Genomic DNA, 18,579 nt, shown 5'->3' with positions numbered 1-18,579 from the left:
TCGCGTCGCACAATATCTTCTTGTTGTCTGGTCATACTAACTGATGCACTTGATTGCACACTGTGTCGCATCATTCACAATGTTGACACTGAGCAGAACAATTCAACAATTTTAATTTGTATCTCTTAAGTGCGTACTATAATTTAGAGTAATCCCTTTCAAGCGACGCACCACTAAATTTTTACCTGTTTATGAGATACTCCCAATATCTTCTTGTGATATAGATTGGCGATTATAAAAAGGTTAATAACAGAAAAAGTCGTAAATTGTTTTGTTAATATTAGGTGAAATTTTTTTTAAATTTCTGACTAGAACATATATCTTATTTAGATCACAGTTAATCTTAATATGTATAGAAATTACAGGAACGCATTTAAGAATTATGAAGCAGTTTTTTTTTTTTTTTTTTTTTTTAATTTTTCTATTTATTTACTCACTCAAGATATTCATTTGGGTTGACTTTTCAAATTGTATTGAATTATATAAGTTAAATAATAGGCATGCAGATCTTTGTCGCTAAAGATGAAATTAATTAATGAAAATTATTTTTCTTTCATACGCACCTTTTAAATTCAAACAGCTCAAAACAGTGAAACAGTTGCATAATTATTGACTTAGAAACAGTCAGCACACCATAATTTAATAAATAGAATGCAATTATTAACCTTAACCAAGGAGAACATATATTATCAGAAGATCATCTTTGCACAACATAATCAGAGTTTTTTTTATGGTATTGACATTGAGAATACCGACACGTTAGATTCATTTAATTAGGGTCGACAGTATAATTATTGGGTATTCCCCATTACAGTTTTTAAGTGAAAAATGCGCTTGAAGGTGAAACTAAAAAAAAATAGAAAAAGTATAAAATGCAGCCAGAAGAGAGGAAGTTCCATTTTGCGCTTTGGAATTTTACAATGAGTTTGAATCCGTAAAGGTCAAAACTGGTCAAAACATCAAAGTTGATTCTTGATTTCTCTGCATTGAGATTTTTATTTATTATTTTTTTTTATTAATAAAATTTCTAATCATGCTTGAAATTTGGGAATATCCAGTTAAAAAATCAAAATTTGAGACTCCAAACGACTTGAGAAGTGCATGTGAATAATCTAGTTAAATTATTTACACTATTTCATTTTTTACTCCTACCCAATAACATAAAAAGTATTAAATAATTATCTTTATTTTGTGCTTTCCATCATTTTACGCTCTCCTTACAACTGAGCTTGTGTCGATTGGGTTGACTTTGAAAGTCAGGTACTGGAACTGGTGCATCATTGGCGGTTGTACATAGTGATATGAAATATACACACTAGAACAGCAGCCCAGATTGTAATTCTGTATAAAATAATTATTACGTTCGTAAAATATAATTTGGAATTCAAAAATTGCGCACTTTCATTGTGGATGTGTATTTTTGAAATCTCTTGTACCAGAAATCTTCCTGGATCCAGCCGCCGCCTCTTGTGGGACCAGAATGCTGCGAAAACCTATTCATTCCCGTCCAGTCCCGTCCATCAACGCCGGTGACGTTCAGCATGTAAAGGCACCTGGCTAAGAAATGAAGACGCGGTGAGTACTACGTATCATTATATTTTTTTAAATCTACATTAACGAGAATTTAATTAGAACTTAAGCCACGGTTTGCCAGGTTTGGGATTTTGTTATTAAATTATTGGTAATTTAAAAATTTTAGTCTACATAATTATTATTTAAAGGTATCTTAAAAAGGAGATTAGCAAAAAAAATTTTAATCTGGGGAGCTATAACCAATTAAAGGGTCTTCGCCTGAGGTAGCTGAATTTCGGTCGCAACCAACTTGACCGTCACTTCTGGGATCATCCAACAGACGAATGAATCGTTTTAAAGTCTCCTTGCTCAGGATATATCCGCTTCCTCCACCCATGTACTCGCTTTCTGAACCATGTCCAATTAAAGGCTCCCCAAAAAAGAGAGCGTGTTCAGGGTTGTACGATGCCAGCAGCTGTTTCAGCGAATTAACGTTTACAAATCTTAAATTTTATTTTAAAATTTGACCAAAAAAATTAATAGTAAAATAATTTACGTGTCATCGTCGGCCTTCAAAACCCAGTCAAACTTATTCGCATGCTTCTCATGGATGAGTCTGAAAGCGGCTCGAACTTTGTGCCAAAGACCCGAACGGCCATTTGGAGCATCAACATGAACAATTGGAAAATTTATATCTGCGAAGTGAAATTTTTATCACTTTCAATTATTTGCTGCTAATAGTTGACAAAAAAAATTTACCTTGAGGGCCATCACTGATAAACAAAATTGTGTCGCAGAATCGCCCCCACGTGGCTCTTACAGTTGATGCTTTAGTTTGATGATTATTTTGATGTGTCATGACCCAACAGAAAAGTCGCTGGTGATTGCTCAGTTGCTGAACTTTAATATTTGTGGCCGCATGTTCCAATTTTTTAAGATTAACTTCAACATCTTTGCGAGCGATCGTTGCAACCTTTTGTTTGTCAGTTTTTAACTTGTTTAACATTCTAATATGAGACAGAAAAGATTAAATTTTCATCACTTTTTAAAACAAAATAATATAAACCTCTCGTTTTCACCAAACAGCCAGAAACAGTTTGTGTAAAAAGCAGTTGATGTGAAACTTCCAATCATAATTCCCAAAAGGAAAATGGCTTTTTCCGAGGAAAAAATACTCATGGTGATGGCCTGTACTTAAGTTTATGGCACTATGGATCAGGTAGTCGTGGCTCAAATATTTGCGTTGGGCACGAATGAAACTTTTTAAATGATGGCTTTGCGCATCCTGAATATAATGCAATGCCGCTGTGGTGGTCGCACAGCGAGCTAGTTTTTGGCTGAATTCAGGACAGTTCCGATGAGAGCGTGACTGTAGCGCTCACGCACGCGGCTGAACTGATTTGTCAAATATCGGAAATGATGAAAGCCGCAGTGTCATAAAATTGTATTTTGTTGTTTTATTATAACTTAAATAATATGTATTGTTATTCTATATTAAAAGTGCAAGAAAATTTGGCAGGTTGCTTTGAATGTGCTGAAAAAATCTTTGGGCTCATAGCCCATGAATTTATTGGATAAATCACATTATATGAAAATGTTGTTTGACTCATTTGCTAAAAGAGTTTCTGTATTTTGTATTTTTATTCAAAATACCAGCAGCCTTGCCTTTTTTTATTTTTTGTTTTCATTCTTTTCAACGATGTTGAGGCCGGGTTTAGAATCTTTGTCAAATATAAATTATTACCACTTTATGTCTTTAACTGGCAATGAAAGAAATGCTGCACCGCTAAGCAGTCATGCAGCGCAGGTTGCGGTACTCTCTGGTAGTGCGATTAAAAATGCTCCATATTTGCAGGCAATAAAACAAAATTATTTTAACGCCACTATTTAAATGACTTATTAAAATTTTGAAATTATAAAACTCGATCAAACTTTGCCCTACGCCAGATTAAAAAACATTATAATTAGCAAAATTTTAAATTGAAAAAAAAAATTTGAACAATTTTGTGATAGTTTTTAGTGCTTGGAACACAAAAGCTCATTGGTGGCCATGAAATAATTGTTTAAGAACAATATGAGATCCAGAAAAAAATTAAAAAAAAAAATAAAGTGCAGGAAAATATGCACACATTTTTTCAAATTTATTTGCGCTTTCATTTAATTCTTGTTTTCATTAAATATTTTAATATAATTAGCTTAGCCAGATTCAGAATTAACGTATTATTTAAGTTTCAAAATCTTTAGCATAGTAAATTCAATGTCCGTTTCTTGTCTTCTACTTTTTGGCCGCCTGCTCCTCCCGTTTTGCAGGACTTTGCTTAGCCTGTGCAGCCGTCTCGTTCACTTTATGCGCTAGTGTTGAGAGCATCCTATCGAGCAGCGGCGCCGATTTGACCACCAGCAGGTCTGGGTACCTTTTGACCCTGCTGATGGCTGAATGGTACCATTCTTGCTGCTGTCCAGCTCTCTCGCTCTCGAGAGCCTCTATTTTGGAGCTCCTGTCTCGTTCAACTGTCGCCACACGCCGCTTCAGTTTTTTAAGTTGCCCAATGAGGTCTGGGGCCCAGCGGTAGGTCAACTCGGCACTCACTTGGCGCTCATTCAACTGCGTGAAAGAATCATGTTTACAAAATGTACTAATTAATTTATATTTAAAATAAATTTACAAAAAATTGCAGTTTATTAGATAAAATTTAAATGAAAATTTTAATATATAAATTTTAAACAATATCATTTGTAAAAATCTTGATTATTATAATTTTGAAAAAAAATCACCTGCTGGAGCTGTCGCACAAGGAGACTAATGGTTGGCTGAACATGTTCCTTGTATTTCTGGGTCACCATCTCTTTCTGCGCGGTCGCCGAGGCAGACAAATTCTGCATGTCCTGACTCAGTCTTTCCTTGGTTAGTCGCTCCTCAGCCTTCTCCTTGGCCATCAAGGTGCCCTTTTTCAGGGCCAAGATCACTGGGTCATAAACGTATTTTTTGGCTTCGTTGGCCCACATGAAGTCAAGGTGGTTGAAGGTCTTGAGAGGCACTTGCAGCAACTTCACCGTGCCTCCCTTCAACTTTGCATAAAACTCCTTCACGTCCTAAGATTTTTTTTGACAATTTATCTTTCTAATTATTTTTTCTTTGCCTCTGTTCCTGCGAGGTAATCGTTGAGGCTGTAGTGCATGAAAATGGGCACTTCAATCAGACTCAGGTCGTATTCCGGTGGTTCCGGCGTGCCGTATTTCCGCTCATTCCCGGCAGCGGTTCCCTCGTCGTATTGCCGGAACTTGGCCGATTTCACCTCCTGCAGGTAGTGCAGAACTGTCTGCGTCGAGGCACCAGCAGGAGTGTGGCCCAAAATGTCTGGTAGCAGAGTCTGGAAAATTGATTAGAGACACAACTGGATTGGAAGTTTGATGCAAAAAAACCTTCAGCTTTGGCTGAAGCAGAAAGTATTTGGTGAACGACATGATTTTTCTGCAGATTTGAAAAATTCTTGTGAACTCTGCTTTCAAAATCACGGCTTGTGCACAAGAATCGATCCTTTCAACAATCAAATCTATGCAAGAATAATTTAATTTCCAATAGTAATAACCGTCTTTTTCTGTGTCAAAAATTCAACAATAATTTGATTTTAAATCCAAATCTTTGTTTTTAAAAGGGGAGGGGAGACATTGAAATAATTCTTAAAAATTTTTTTTTTATACTTTGTTAAATTGAGCTGGATCAAATCCGCAAATGTAGAAAAACACATATTCCGCTCCTTTTGAACCAATGTGATTGATTTTCAAAAATTCCTCTTCCAGATACCCAGTCAGAGCTCCATGTCTTAAAAATTCATATTCTCCGAGAAGCGCTAGCGAAACCTAAAAAAATATTTTAAAAAATTACACTTATTCCCTTTTTTTAATTTTCCATCTAATAAAATTAAGTTCCAGTACAAACCTGTAATTCTCTCTCAAACGGAGCCAAATTTCTAAGTGGACTTTGCATTTGTGACATGTAGGCTACTGGGGCCAGGGCGTGCATTTGGCGCACCCTGTGCTGTAACTCTGGTCTGGTGGAACAAAATACCCAAAACATAGTTGTGCCCATTGAGTGGCCCACGTAACTAAGCTGAGGCTGGCCAGATTTTTGTAAAATAAAACTTGTTACCGCTGGCAGGTCATAATAGCCCATTTCATGGAATCTAATTAAAAAATTATATATTAAAATATTTTTTACAAGATTTTACTAACGAAAAGTTCCAAAATTTAGAACTTGAAGTAGAATAATTGAGGTGGGCTCTTGAGTATGTGTTGCCTCGTACGTTTCCAAGCCACACGTCAAATCCCTCATCCGCCAATAAGTATGCTGAGAATTTAAAAAAAAAAAGATTGGGGTGAAAATTTTCAAAAATTTTAGTTACAAATTTTACCAAGAGATTTTCTTGGCCCTAGAATGAGCCAATCTGCTGACGACGACACAAGGCCGTGTTGCAGGAAAACTGGGTGCTTTTGACCAGGTCCATCTTTTATGGGAGGAATTCTGTCCAGAGTTAAGAGATAGCCGTCGTCGGTGGTCACTATGTACGACTCAGCAGGGTAGCCTGCTCTAGCAATCATCTGGGCCTGTTTAATAATAATGACATAAAAATAAGCATATAATTTAAACTAAAGAAAATTGTACGGTTGTTTTCTTATTCTTTAAATATTATTTTTATTTCATGCGGCCTATTAAAATTGTATGTAATCATTACCGGGTTCAAATCGACATATTCATCTTGTGTGGCAGTGTCATTTCCTACTCGGTGACCTTTTATAGCCTCATCACCAGCATCAAACACGTGCAAAGCTCCAATTCGATTTGCTAATGCGAGCAGCAGGACAAAGCAGCCGATCTGCGTCGCACTTCTCTCCAAAGGGCTCATATTTTCCACGCAGACACTAGCACCAATAAACGCTCAATTATCAATATGAACTCTTGATATTCGGTTCACTGCAGACAAGGTCGCTGCTCTGTTCGTTATAAATTTATCGACGATCCTGCGCAAAGACAAAGGAAGTGGCACGCGTTTGTACATAATATGGATGTGTGACAAAAGCCGTTAATCTAATTACACATCCTCTGTTTGACCACGCACGAGGGTGCTATTATTGGCTTCTTTTATTGTGATTCACCCGCAAACTGACTCATTTGTGGACTCCGCTGCGATCGAGTGCATATTTGTTTATAAATTAAATTATATATTTACAACTTTACGTAATATGCTTTAATCAGAGATATGAAAACAATGTAGGAGATAAAATGTGTTACGTTACAACGTTTTAAGTTTCAAGTATGCTCTTTATCAGCTTGATGCGATTCTCGTAAGTCAACTAGGTGCAGCAGATAAAAGTCACGTTTTGTGTTTTATTTTGATATGTGCAATTTCACTCAAAATTTAGTTTTTTCCCTTCTTCATTTTATTCTTGAAGAAGGAAAGCGAGAAGAGGCTCGTAGACAAGAGTGGTCGCGTCGATTCCCCAAATGAAATCGATGTGATTGAACGAAGGAGGTGCCATTCTGACCATGGCCTTCAGGTTACCAATGTTGTTCTCAATTCTCTGCACATCCAGGGGATGCGCCAGCCAGTCGTTGTCGGCGTAGTGCAAGTATACAGGGGCGATGACCTTGTTGAGGTGGTAGTTAGGGGGCAGCATTTGTCCATAGACAATCATGTTTTCGACCCAACCATAGTCATATTGCTGGAATTCCCCTATATAAAAAATACGGTTCTTATTAGTATCGGAGAGCGAATATTTGCATGGAATAGTACATGAAGCTACGTGCTTGGCGAAGTGGATGATTGTTTTGGTTGAGGTGCCAGCAGGGGAATGAGCTTGCATTAAGGGCAAAGCGGTCTAGAAAATATATTAATAAGTTTTTAATATTCGTATCCTAATTTAAGTAATATTTTAAATTAAACTATGATAACCATAAAATAACACAGGTAAATTTCATTTTCAGTTTTTTTATTAGTTATTTTTCCGTAATAACTAGACAATTATATTCTTACTTATAAAAAAACCAAGAAATTAACTTTTAACAAAATTTTCAAATTATCTTGATTAAAATTATTAGGGTTAATTAACTTTATCCTTATTATTATTGTTATTGTTATTATTATCGTTATTGTTCATTTGTCCAAATTGATACATCACATTGTTTAGACACATAAACAACAATAATAAGAAAAAGGATAAATTTAATTATCCTTAAAAAATTTAATCAAGTTAATTTGCTATTTTTGTCAAAAGAAATTTTATTTCTTGAATTTCTTTTCATAAAAATACACTGGTCAAGTTGTCACAGTAAAATAACTAACTATAACCTGAATATTTCGCAGCATTTTGTTTTTTAATTAAATGCTACCATTTTTTATTTATATATAATTTATTATTATCTTACCTCATTGAACTGTTCCGCGTCAAATCCGCAAAGCATGAAAAGTTGCATCATGCAAATTTCTTGCAAGTATGAGCCGTCAGCGCACATATCATTTGCGACCGACTCGCTGAACTCGGGGCTGGGCATGTATTCGCCGTTACCCAGAACACCACTCCACCACTGAAATAAATATTAAATAAATAATTTGAAAAACCACCATGTAAAATTTATTGCCTCAAATTGCCAAACCCAGGGTACAAGGGCCCACAGCAGGGGCGACCTGACCCTGCCCATGAAGGCCACCGGAGCCAAAGCGTGCATCTGTCTAATCTTGGCGTTGTACTCGGGCCGCTCGGAGCCGAGGACGAAAAACTGCGTTGTGCCCATCGAGTGCCCAACGTAATTGAGCTGAGCCTGACCGGTATTTTCCAATACATAATCAATTTCAGCCGGCAAGTCGTAAATACCCATTTCATGGAATCTACACCAGAAATTAAAATAATTTCCAAAAATTATTAATTCAATTTATTTTTTGTTACGTGAAATCCCAGAATTTAGAGTTGCTTTCGACGGACAAATAGGTGTGGTTCTTGGAATAGGTGTTGCCTCTAGCGTTGCCCATCCAAATATCATAGCCATTGTCGAACAAGAAATAAGCTACAAAATACAATTTGAATGTCACTATGTCACTAAATATTCTAAATTTCAAAATATTTAATTTTAAATATAAATGCATTAAATTTTTTTACCAAGTGAGCTCTCAGGTCCCATCAGAAGCCAATCAGCAGAGCTAGAAAGGGATCCATGCTGCAAAAAGACCACCGGCTTTCCGGGCTGGGGTATTCTGTGCATTTGCAGAATATAGCCATCGACTGTAGTTACGAAGTGAGTTTCAGCTGGATAGCCGCGTCTAACGATCATCTCGGGCTGTAGAATTGTAATGAATTTTAAAATCAAATTAATCCTTAGTTGGTTTTTATATTATAATTAAAATTACTAACCGGCGTAGCGCCAATATCTGGGTGAGGCACATATTCGCGGTTTTCTAAGGAAAACCCACACGAAGCTTGCAAGAGAGCGAGGGTCCCGAGCGCTAGGAGGATTTTGCGACAACCTTTAACCATTGCATAGGGGCTTGGCTCTAACGTGACTCGGTCGTGGCCCCTGGATTTCTTTTATACGTAAAAAAGCTGCTTATCTGGTGGCGAATGAAAACCTTTGCATGTGAACACTTTCCGAGATTGAACTCTCAAGAGGTCTCGTATCGTGAATTGGAATCAAATCAAAAAAGCAATTGAAATTTTATAAGAACTTGTTTATTGTTTTGTGTCAACGCTTATCGCTAATTGGAATAATTCACATAGATATCCTTGAGGGTACGTCGTCGGTTCAAACGGCGGTGCCTCTTTGGTCGATGACTGAGATTGTCCAAAAGCCTGTCGTACAGTAGCTCCTGCACGTCGTCAGACCAGAGAAAGTCAAGATGGTTGAATTTGGCGTCAGGCACTTTGTACAAATAATCATTGGGCAGCAAATTGCTCAATTTTATTACGTCCTGTAATTTTATTCAATTTTTTTTTTTTGGAAAAAAATGACGAGGAAAAAATAAAACTTACTGCGATTGGCACAATCCGGTCATTATTACCGTAATACAAATATGTAGGGGCTGTTATTTTTCTTAAATCATAATTCGGTGGAAATGGGGATTTGTATCTTTCCATATTCTCCCGTATTCCATAATTGTATTGTGCAAATTTGCCTAGAAATAAAAATTTACTTATTTTATTCAAATTTCTTTTTTTTAATACCTGAAGTGTAAATTTGTCCATAGTGACGCAAAATTTTCATAGGAGTGCCGGACTGAGTGTGAGCCACTATCAAGGGAATCAGTTTCTATTAAAAAAAGTTCTCATTAACCTCGTGCGTGTACTTATGAACACTTAAGAAATGAACTCAAGAAATTAAAACTTGAATTCTGTAAATGTAAAAAGTACTTTGTCAAAGTGCCCCGGTTCAAAACCGATGAAGAGAAAAAGCAAAGACGAACAAAGTGCCTGCGGAAAAAATTCATCTCCAGCACACATCCTTTGTCCTAGGGTCGTTAGTAAATTTGTATTCAGCTCTACCTCTGTTGCCTGAAGGGAGTTTGATCAAAATTATTTATATACAGTATAATCTTATTTTCAGCTCACATTCAGTTTACTCAAAAGTTGCAGAGCTTGAAGGGGCGGGTTCATCAGTTTCCACACAAATGCAACCGGCGCAAAAGCGTGCATTTGTCGAATTTTATTATTGTATTCTGGGCGCTCGGCGGTCATTATAAAAAACCCTGTTGTCCCCAATGAGTGACCAATGTAGTCCAACTCTGTGCTAAAGGTCCACTTTAAGATGTAATCAATGAAGGCTGGGAGATCATATATTCCAAGTTCATGACAGCTATACAAATTTTAAGAATGAAAAGAAAAATATTATGTAGTTTGTATTTAATCACCTGAAATCCCAAAATTTTTCGTCGGAAGATGTAATTGATATGTGTGCTCTTGAGTATTCGGTGCCCCTGTAATTTCCCATCCAAACGTCATAGCCTTCCCTCCACAATATGTAGGCTGCAGTTTAAAATTTAATGAATATAACCTATTAATTAAAAATATTGGTATTTCAAATAAAACCCTGAACATAAAAATATGTACACTACCTTCAAAATTAAAAATATTGAATAATAAAAACAAAACTTTAAACCTTTTTTTTTAATTTGACATCAATTAGTTAAAAAGAAAAATTAAATATATACCCAAACTTTTTTCAGGCCCTGTTAAAACCCATACTGCTGAACTGGATACAATTCCGTGTTGCAGTAAAATCGGGGGCTTTCCCGGATTGGGAATTCTATGCAAACCCAAAATATAACCGTCCTCGGTTTTCACTGAGTGAGATTCAGCAGGGTAGCCTCTCCTTCGTATCATTTGCGGCTTGAAGAAATATATTTTTTATTCGTTTATTGTATAGAGTAATTAAATTATTAAATTGAATTAAAAAAAATACCGTAGTCAAATCCATGTCAATGTCATAATAACAGACATCATCTAGAAAAATCATGTCGCCCGAGATTCTTATTGATTTCAGGGGCAATGGCAGGTCCACTGTAGTTTGGAGCTCGTTTGGGGTGTCTGGGCCACATCGACGGCGGCCGGGGTAGCGCTTATTTTGTTTCACGCCAGCTTTTTAGCCAAAATTATTTAAAATCTCGTGGATTTTTTTTAGCATTCAAAACTCACGTTTTTTTCGGGGATTAGAGTCAGGAAGAAAATTAACTACTGGCGTTTGTCCGGTGGTTCTGTTTTGAGAAATATTGAATGCCGCTAATATCTGTCGGTGCTTGCGATCCATGACACTGAGGCCAAAGGTCACTGGCGACAAAAAGCTGACCAGCAGACAAATTACTACACTTGTAAGCGGCGCCATCAAGCACTTTGATTTTTTTGCAAGATTGTCTTTCTTCACGTCAGCTTTTGTGCGCGTTAATTTTGCTGACATGGAATTTAGTAAGGATCGCAGCGTTTTTAAAAATATAGGCCAAGAGGTCAAGACCAAGGTGCGTCTAGAACTGGTTATCTATTCAATAAATTTTCCATAAATTGAGGTTGAAAATGTAGAAAAAGGGAAAAATAAAACAAAATTCTTGTGGAGCAATAGGTTTTTTTTGTAAAAATATATTCAACTTTGTAAACAATTACACGTTTGTAAATAATTAAGGTCTGTTCAATAGTGAGAAAATTGTGTTGTACAGGAGCGTTTTAACATCAATGGCCCAAAGGAAGTCAAGGTGGTTGAATTCAGGCAGTGGCACCCTGAACTTTCCCTGGCAGCTTGCCAACTGATTATACAGTTGAGTCACGTCCTGAGGAAAAAAATTATTAATGGTTCACAATTTTCAGTTCAAACATACATTGGGATGTGACATCCAATCGTTCTCACTGTAGTGCAAATAAATATTCGCCGTGATTTTCGACAAGTCGTACTGCGGGGGCGCGTGCTGGCCGTAATGGTCCATGTTGTCAAAATAGCCATAGTCATACTGCCTGAATTTATCTGTGGATTTGATTAGATTACAATCTGAAAATTAATAATAATAATAATTTTCTAACCAGAATTAATTTCCTGAGTGTAGTGCAGAACAGTCTTGGAGGAGGCGCCGGCAGGCGTGTGGCTGATAATTATTGGCATGGTAGTCTGCGGGATAATCGTTTGCATTTATAGGAAATTCTCTACATTCGCATATATTTTTTACCTCGTTCAGCTGCTTTGAGTCAAAACCGCAGAGCAAGAAGAGGACGTTACTGCAGATGGCCTGAGTAAAAGCTCCATCGCGGCACAAACTCGCTCCGATAAATTCCAGAAATTCGGTGCTGGGGAAAAACTCATCGACGCCAAACATGTTCAAAACCCACTTTAAATTTGAAGGAATAATCAAAATTTACGTCAATTTAATCAAGTTTAAAAATTGCCAACCTCGAGTTGATCGACAAAAGGTGCGAGCAGAGCAAGGGGACTGCGCACTCCGCCCATGAAAGCTACAGGTGCGAGAGCGTGCATCTGCCTGATTTTAGCGTTGTACTCGGGCCTCTCGGAGACCATGACAAAGAACTGCGTCGTGCCCATAGAGTGTCCCATATAGACCAGCTGCGTTTCGCCCGTCTGGCCAAGCACATAGTCAATTTCGGCCGTGATGTCGAAGTGACCCATTTCGTGCCAACTAAAATTGGGTCAAAATTTTAAATAAACTAATTTCCAAAATTGAAATTAAAATCTCACGAGAAATTCCAGAATTCCGAATCTGTGTCCGGATTCAGGGTGGTGTGGTTTCTGGAATAAGTATTTCCACGACAGTTGCCCATCCAGATGTCATAGCCTCGGTGGAAAAGCAGATAGGCTGTTTTGAATAACAAAATTGAGTTGTAAAAATATTTTATCGCAGTTTTTCAATTGCTTTTTTATATAACGGCCGGAGAGTGCAGATAATATTTACCGCATAAGTAGTTATATCATTTTTTTTCAAGTATCGAAAATATGGGACGTTATCGAAAGAAATAAGCGCACGGTTACGCAATCTGAAGTAAAAAATTTGGTTACCAAGCCCCAAATCAGGTCCCATCATGACCCAATCGGCCGAACTGCATAAAAGACCGTGCTGCAGGAAAATGACTGGCTTTCCCGGGTTGGGGATTCGGTGCATTTGCAAAATATATCCATCCTCAGTGGTGACGTAATGGATCTCGGCAGGGTAGCCCTGGCGTTTGATCATGTCAGGCTAATTTGAGAAAATGAATTAATCCTTTATGCCCGATTTTATAATTTCGTCCCTACTGTCGGCAAACCCACGTCAGGAAGATCGCTCGCCCTCGAATCTGCAAAATGTTTCTGCATCATCTGCAGCTTTTCCAACTTAGCTCCATCAATGTTCAAAATTTCGCCAAGCGAATTCCAATCCAGTTCGCTGGCGGGATTGACAGCCGCGTTTGCAAAAAACGCAGCGCTCAAAAAGAACAAAATTGTCAAAACGCGCATCTGAAATAAATAATTGATAAAATAAAACATCAATTTAGAAAAATCATTTAATTTAATACATGCATTTTTCAAAAATGCATGTATAAAATTGCAAATTTAAAGAGAAGCTTTCTACGTAGCTTTTCTACGTTTAGAATTTCTGAACCAAATTTCAAACGGATGAATTTAATTGATGCGTAAGAATTTCTTTGAATTTAAATTTAATTTAAAAAAAAAAGAAAAAAAATTTATCGAAGAGGCCTAGATTCTTTGCTGAATTACGCTGCGTAGGAGCGATATTTGGCAATAGAAACGATAAGCTCGGCACAACTCACCTTGATTCCCTTCCAATAAAAATAACGTAAATGCAATTCGCACTCCCCATATATCTGCGGCTGGGGTTGGCCAATCGAGTGCGTGATAAGCCGTGTACAATGTTATCGTTTTCATAATCATTTGCATCTCTTGGAAGTGGCAGGCAGCCTCTTGTGCGTGTTAAGGGTCCATTGCAGGGCAATGAAGAAGTCAAAACACTTTTCTATCCTGCGCTTAAATCGCAAATTCTTTGTACAGAGTGGGACTCCAGCGCAAGCAAGATAAAGTCGCTTTTTTAATCTTCTCTTTCTGCTCTTCTGCATCTTTGCGAGTTGTTTCATTATTGTTATATTATTTTAACTGTTTTTCTAACAAAACATGGTAAGCGTTAAAATTCACTCGTTCATTGTTACTATCACTTAGATTAATATAATTTAATTACTGAAGATTTTATGGCTTTTAATTAGATTTTTGGTTTATCATGAGTGATCAATTAACTAAGCATCATAATTTCTAAATTTTTGTAAATTAAAATTATTTTAAATTATTTTTCAACTTATATAAATTTCATTCTTAAAATTTCTAATGACATTATTATCTTGTCTCTCATTTTAAATCACTAAATCAGAATAAAATCTTTCCCAAGCAAACAACAATCGTCGGCCAGCCAACTGACGCACTAACCAGGAATCAGTTTTCCGGACCATATGTCTGGGGCCAAATGAATCAATTCAAAACCATGGTCGGCTTTAGCATGAGGCGCGTTATTTTGTGTGGGAGAGAAGACTCGCACACACGGCCGAAGTGGAAAATAATAAAACAATCAGCCCGGCGCGTGCGGCCAAAAAACGATCGTTGTGGAGAAAGAGAGATGGAAAAGAGAGATATTGTAAAATTCAGGCTGGAATATGTAAGAATGGGCAGCTGAAGCGGGAGCGGCTGGAAGGGCAGCTGCCGAGGAGCCCTGAAAAATGGCCAAATGCAGCCGCGATGATCTGCAGCGCGCGCTAATTACTGATTATAGTACGGCGGCGGCGGGTAGAAAAAAACCGTCTCTCTTTCTCTCTCCTCCTCGCGCCGATCTCTCGGCAGGTGATACTTTATTATGTATTTTGTTATGCGGGCCCAAGGAGCAGCCAGCAATGAAAATGATCGCCGGGCCGCTTATTTTATCGGTGGCACGCGCCAAACCACCTCAATGTTGATCAGGCACTCGCACGTGAAACACACGCACAGCCCAAGTCATGGATTAAGGGCTTTGGAGCAAAGTTGTCTAAAAATCCAGGTAATGACATATTTATTTATCATTTTACAGACAAAATTTTCATTGGCCAACTTTTTTATTATTGTAAATCAAATTTATCTGTGTGCTTTTTTTGAGATAGACAGAAATTATTGAAATCTAAACTAAATTAATTTTTTATTTTGATTTGAAAGCTAAAAAATATTGTTGAATTTAATTTAAAACTTTCAATATCTTGTTATTGCCAAATAAAAATGAAAGAGCGACCAATCCATGCCCATAGACTAGATAATTCTTTATAGAAGAATTCGTGATCGGGGGTTGATTCAATTCAAACACCACATGATATTTTTTTTTTAATATTTTTACAATAAAATAAAATTTTTATTATTCATGCTTTTACTCTTTTCAAAACCCAAATTTGGATTTGTATAAGTTTGAAAATTTTGCCTGATTGGGTTAATAAAATGAAGTTAATTATAACATCACTTTTAAATAAATAAAATTATTTTGATTTTTATTTTAGAAATCACATATTTGAGGTTCAAAGATGTCTCCGCCACCAGTGGACTACCTGAAGTGCCTGTTCCCACCTTGCGACGACGAACAGCCTACAGGTGCTTTTCCCTCCGATCGAAATTGTCGCGCAACAACAAAACAGCTCCCATCATCCTCTAGGGCCGTCCGCGGACAACGCATTAAGAAGGGTGGCTACCGACACGTGCCACACAAGGACAAGCCGCCCCAGATGGTGGCTAGGAGGAACGCCAGGGAGCGCAGAAGGGTTCAGGCCGTCAACACTGCCTTTTACCGGCTGCGACAGGCAGTACCTGGCGACACGGCTGCTTCAAGGTATACTTTTTTAGGCTACATTTTGTTTCAAAGAATGCACAAACTGCTATTAGGTTTTGGCAATCTGGTTAACTTTTTAATGAATTTGTTGCTGTTCCTTGATGAATGATTGATTTATTGATAAACTAATTTTTATTTTACTGAATTGCTCATAAATGGAACAAAATCAATAAGCAAATTTTATATCTTTATTATCTAAACGTACATTTTTCAGCAAACAGAAGAGCAATTTGTAACAAATAGAAATATCAAATTAATAAAAAAATAGTAGATAGATGTGGTATTTATTATCTCTAAATTAAAAAAAAATAATAATAAAATTATAATGAAACATAATTTTACTTCTAACAATACAAATTATTTATGGAAAACATTTTTTTAAACAGTAAAATTGTGATATAAACTTATTAATTTGTTTTCTATAAAGAGGGAAGAGAGTGAGCAAAGTAAAAACCCTGCAGCGTGCAATCGACTACATCTACATACTGCAGGACATGCTAGAGTCGGCCAATGAAACAACCGCGCCAACCAGTCAGGTGAATTTTTCCCTCAAAGTAATTATCAATTCAAACTAAAATTTGTTATGTTTTATTAGAATTATACTCCAAACTCAAGTTTGCACGACTCTCTTGCAAGTGACGGCGCCTCCCTGTCGTCAGGTAACGTGTCCTCCAGTACCGCCTGCTGTTGGGGCGACTGCAACAATTGCTCCAACTGCACCAACAATATGTCAGCCTACGCAACCTCACAAGCAGTCCTCATCGAAAACTACCAGTACTGATTTTTTACGCATTTATTTATCTCATTTTTTTAAGCAGCTCCTCTCAGTCAGGATCTCCAATGTAAAATTAAGTCCTCAGTAGCTCAAAGAAAGTTGCTAGTCATTAAATTTTTCGGGTGTTTTGCACCTGCTTCCTTCATTGCTCTCTTTTTACAACACTGTATTCCTAATGAGCCAAAAGTTCAGTGTTTTTGCACACTTTTAGGTTAATTTTACTGCACTTCATTGTAATTAGTGTTTAAAGCATAATTCCAAATAAAATTTTATAAATTAAAAGCTCCAATTATTGTTTTATTAAAAAAAAAATATTGTAAAACTAGATTGAAAGGAAACTGAGATTTCCACTACAAGTTCACAGCTCACTATTTCAATTCAGACTCAGACAGGTTTGCTTTTGCTTTAAATTAAAATTGAAAGTGTTTCCAGAACGTCATTTCTGAATGTATATTAAGGTCGGTCATTGACTCTATCTAGCACAACACAGCTTATAATGGTGCTGCTGCCCCTTGAAAATCACGCGGTTACATAAACTATCACTTCAATAGGGAAGTGTAAAGTGCAGAGTAATTGTGAGAGGGCAATTTATCAATGGCGACAATTGCCACTGCATGTAAAATTAATATATTATTTTTTTTAATTGAAAGAAGGTTGGAGACAAGCAAAATGCATGTGAAAATGAATAAAATAATACCAACTTGTAATGAATTTTTTATTAAAAAAAGGAATATATTTTGTGTTGGTTTCACTACTTTCAATAATAAGCAAGCTTGCAACGCATTCGGTTAAGTGGTACATTGAGGGTGTGGAGTTATCCTGCCGTGACGTCTGTTGCTTAAATTTTTAAGTGCGCAATTTGATGGACCCATTAAAAGGAATTGCGCAGCAGACGATCTCCCAATTTCCATAGCAGGAAAATTTATCGTAGTGAAAATTTACGCGTAGAAAGGATTTCCCAATTAATATTTACTTGTTTTGGGAGGCGCCATCGGAAAGCTAAATCACGCGCAGCAAGCATGCATATTATGTAGCTGAGAGGCAAAAAGCGAAGTGGCTGATGAAATTTGACAGCTCGATATCAGCATAATCAAGTTTTGCCGTGTTCTCGCTGCGCTCTCATAATAAACGTATAGGTGAAATTGACTTAATTGACTTTTTGAGAATTTTAAGATGTATATTTGACGACTGTATGCAGGCTATTGTAAAATATAAACATAATTCACTTTTAACGGGCTATTTTTACACACATTTAAACTCACCTTTATAACTTTGACCACTCATTTATTTTTATTTCTCATCGTCCTGTGCTCTTAATTGAGTTTAATTGCAGAAGGCAAGCACCATTATATTTAATGCAAATCTTGTTTTATAATAGCTTTTAAAAGCTCTGTTCAACATTTGTATTTATATAATGAGGTCAATGTACAATAAATTATATTTTTTATAAAAGGATATTATTAGTTTATTTTGAAAAGCTAGATATTTTAGATGAGCAATACATGCCCAGTATTTTGTATTCATTACAATTAAGTTGTGCTATATACACACACATTATTTGTTGTTGTTTTTATTACATAAATTTATTGCAATTTTAAAAATTGAATAATCGTGTCGCAGTCGCATTAGTATTATTTCACTGGACAGTAATTATCTGCCGTTAACAAGAGCATAATCTCTGACTTAATTAATAATATAAAAATAACTTACTTTTGAATAAGTTAACTTGAGAAATTTGGTTGGCGCAACTTGAGTTTTATAAATGCTAAATAACATTTAAATTTTCATTTTAAGTGATAGAATTAATTTCACAATAACTTCTGACTAGTGATTATTACTATTTTTTTTCCAAATTATAGTTAAAATGGTTGAAATCTACAAAATTTAACCATAGTAAAAAATTAAATGTTTATTCGTTGTTGCAAATAATGAGGT

The 18,579-nt window shown here is 36.4% G+C and overlaps 4 protein-coding genes across 4 annotated transcripts; 1 reads left to right on the top strand and 3 right to left on the bottom strand.

Moving 5' to 3' along the window:
• Positions 1-429: 429 nt before the first annotated feature.
• On the bottom strand, positions 430-3,489 carry LOC132200768 (glycoprotein-N-acetylgalactosamine 3-beta-galactosyltransferase 1-like). Its single transcript, XM_059626471.1, has 6 exons — positions 2,579-3,489; positions 2,272-2,519; positions 2,069-2,207; positions 1,774-2,015; positions 1,400-1,557; positions 430-1,341 (listed from the first exon to the last, which is right to left on the bottom strand). Exons 1-6 carry the CDS (start codon positions 2,689-2,691, stop codon positions 1,207-1,209), a joined length of 1,035 nt encoding a protein of 344 aa, XP_059482454.1. The 5' UTR covers positions 2,692-3,489; the 3' UTR covers positions 430-1,206.
• A 133-nt stretch (positions 3,490-3,622) lies between these two features.
• Positions 3,623-9,130, bottom strand: LOC132201649 (uncharacterized). The gene is made up of 15 exons (XM_059627975.1): positions 8,917-9,130; positions 8,665-8,842; positions 8,455-8,572; positions 8,150-8,396; positions 7,937-8,095; positions 7,305-7,389; positions 6,954-7,244; positions 6,246-6,448; positions 5,925-6,117; positions 5,746-5,860; positions 5,453-5,696; positions 5,215-5,373; positions 4,653-4,883; positions 4,288-4,605; positions 3,623-4,117 (listed from the first exon to the last, which is right to left on the bottom strand). The coding sequence occupies exons 1-15, from the start codon at positions 9,037-9,039 to the stop codon at positions 3,788-3,790; spliced, it is 2,994 nt and encodes a 997-aa protein (XP_059483958.1). The 5' UTR covers positions 9,040-9,130; the 3' UTR covers positions 3,623-3,787.
• Positions 9,131-9,240: 110 nt separating this feature from the next.
• Positions 9,241-13,943, bottom strand: LOC132201648 (uncharacterized). The gene is made up of 18 exons (XM_059627974.1): positions 13,795-13,943; positions 13,280-13,480; positions 13,046-13,223; positions 12,728-12,845; positions 12,425-12,668; positions 12,204-12,362; positions 12,061-12,145; positions 11,862-12,004; positions 11,670-11,813; positions 11,191-11,527; positions 10,958-11,133; positions 10,707-10,884; positions 10,407-10,521; positions 10,108-10,351; positions 9,910-10,050; positions 9,724-9,808; positions 9,532-9,674; positions 9,241-9,470 (listed from the first exon to the last, which is right to left on the bottom strand). Exons 2-18 carry the CDS (start codon positions 13,478-13,480, stop codon positions 9,258-9,260), a joined length of 2,904 nt encoding a protein of 967 aa, XP_059483957.1. The 5' UTR covers positions 13,795-13,943; the 3' UTR covers positions 9,241-9,257.
• Positions 13,922-17,002, top strand: LOC132200769 (achaete-scute homolog 1-like). Its single transcript, XM_059626472.1, has 5 exons — positions 13,922-14,155; positions 14,421-15,059; positions 15,544-15,869; positions 16,297-16,405; positions 16,465-17,002. Exons 3-5 carry the CDS (start codon positions 15,568-15,570, stop codon positions 16,648-16,650), a joined length of 597 nt encoding a protein of 198 aa, XP_059482455.1. The 5' UTR covers positions 13,922-14,155; positions 14,421-15,059; positions 15,544-15,567; the 3' UTR covers positions 16,651-17,002.
• Positions 17,003-18,579: the final 1,577 nt, after the last annotated feature.

Source organism: Neocloeon triangulifer, unplaced genomic scaffold (genome assembly GCF_031216515.1).
Source record: "Neocloeon triangulifer isolate White Clay Creek 2 clone unplaced genomic scaffold, ASM3121651v1 ptg000014l, whole genome shotgun sequence".
NCBI lineage: Eukaryota > Metazoa > Arthropoda > Insecta > Ephemeroptera > Baetidae > Neocloeon > Neocloeon triangulifer.
The sequence above is the reverse complement of the archived record's forward strand: the minus strand, read 5'-3'. Positions and strand labels throughout refer to the sequence as shown.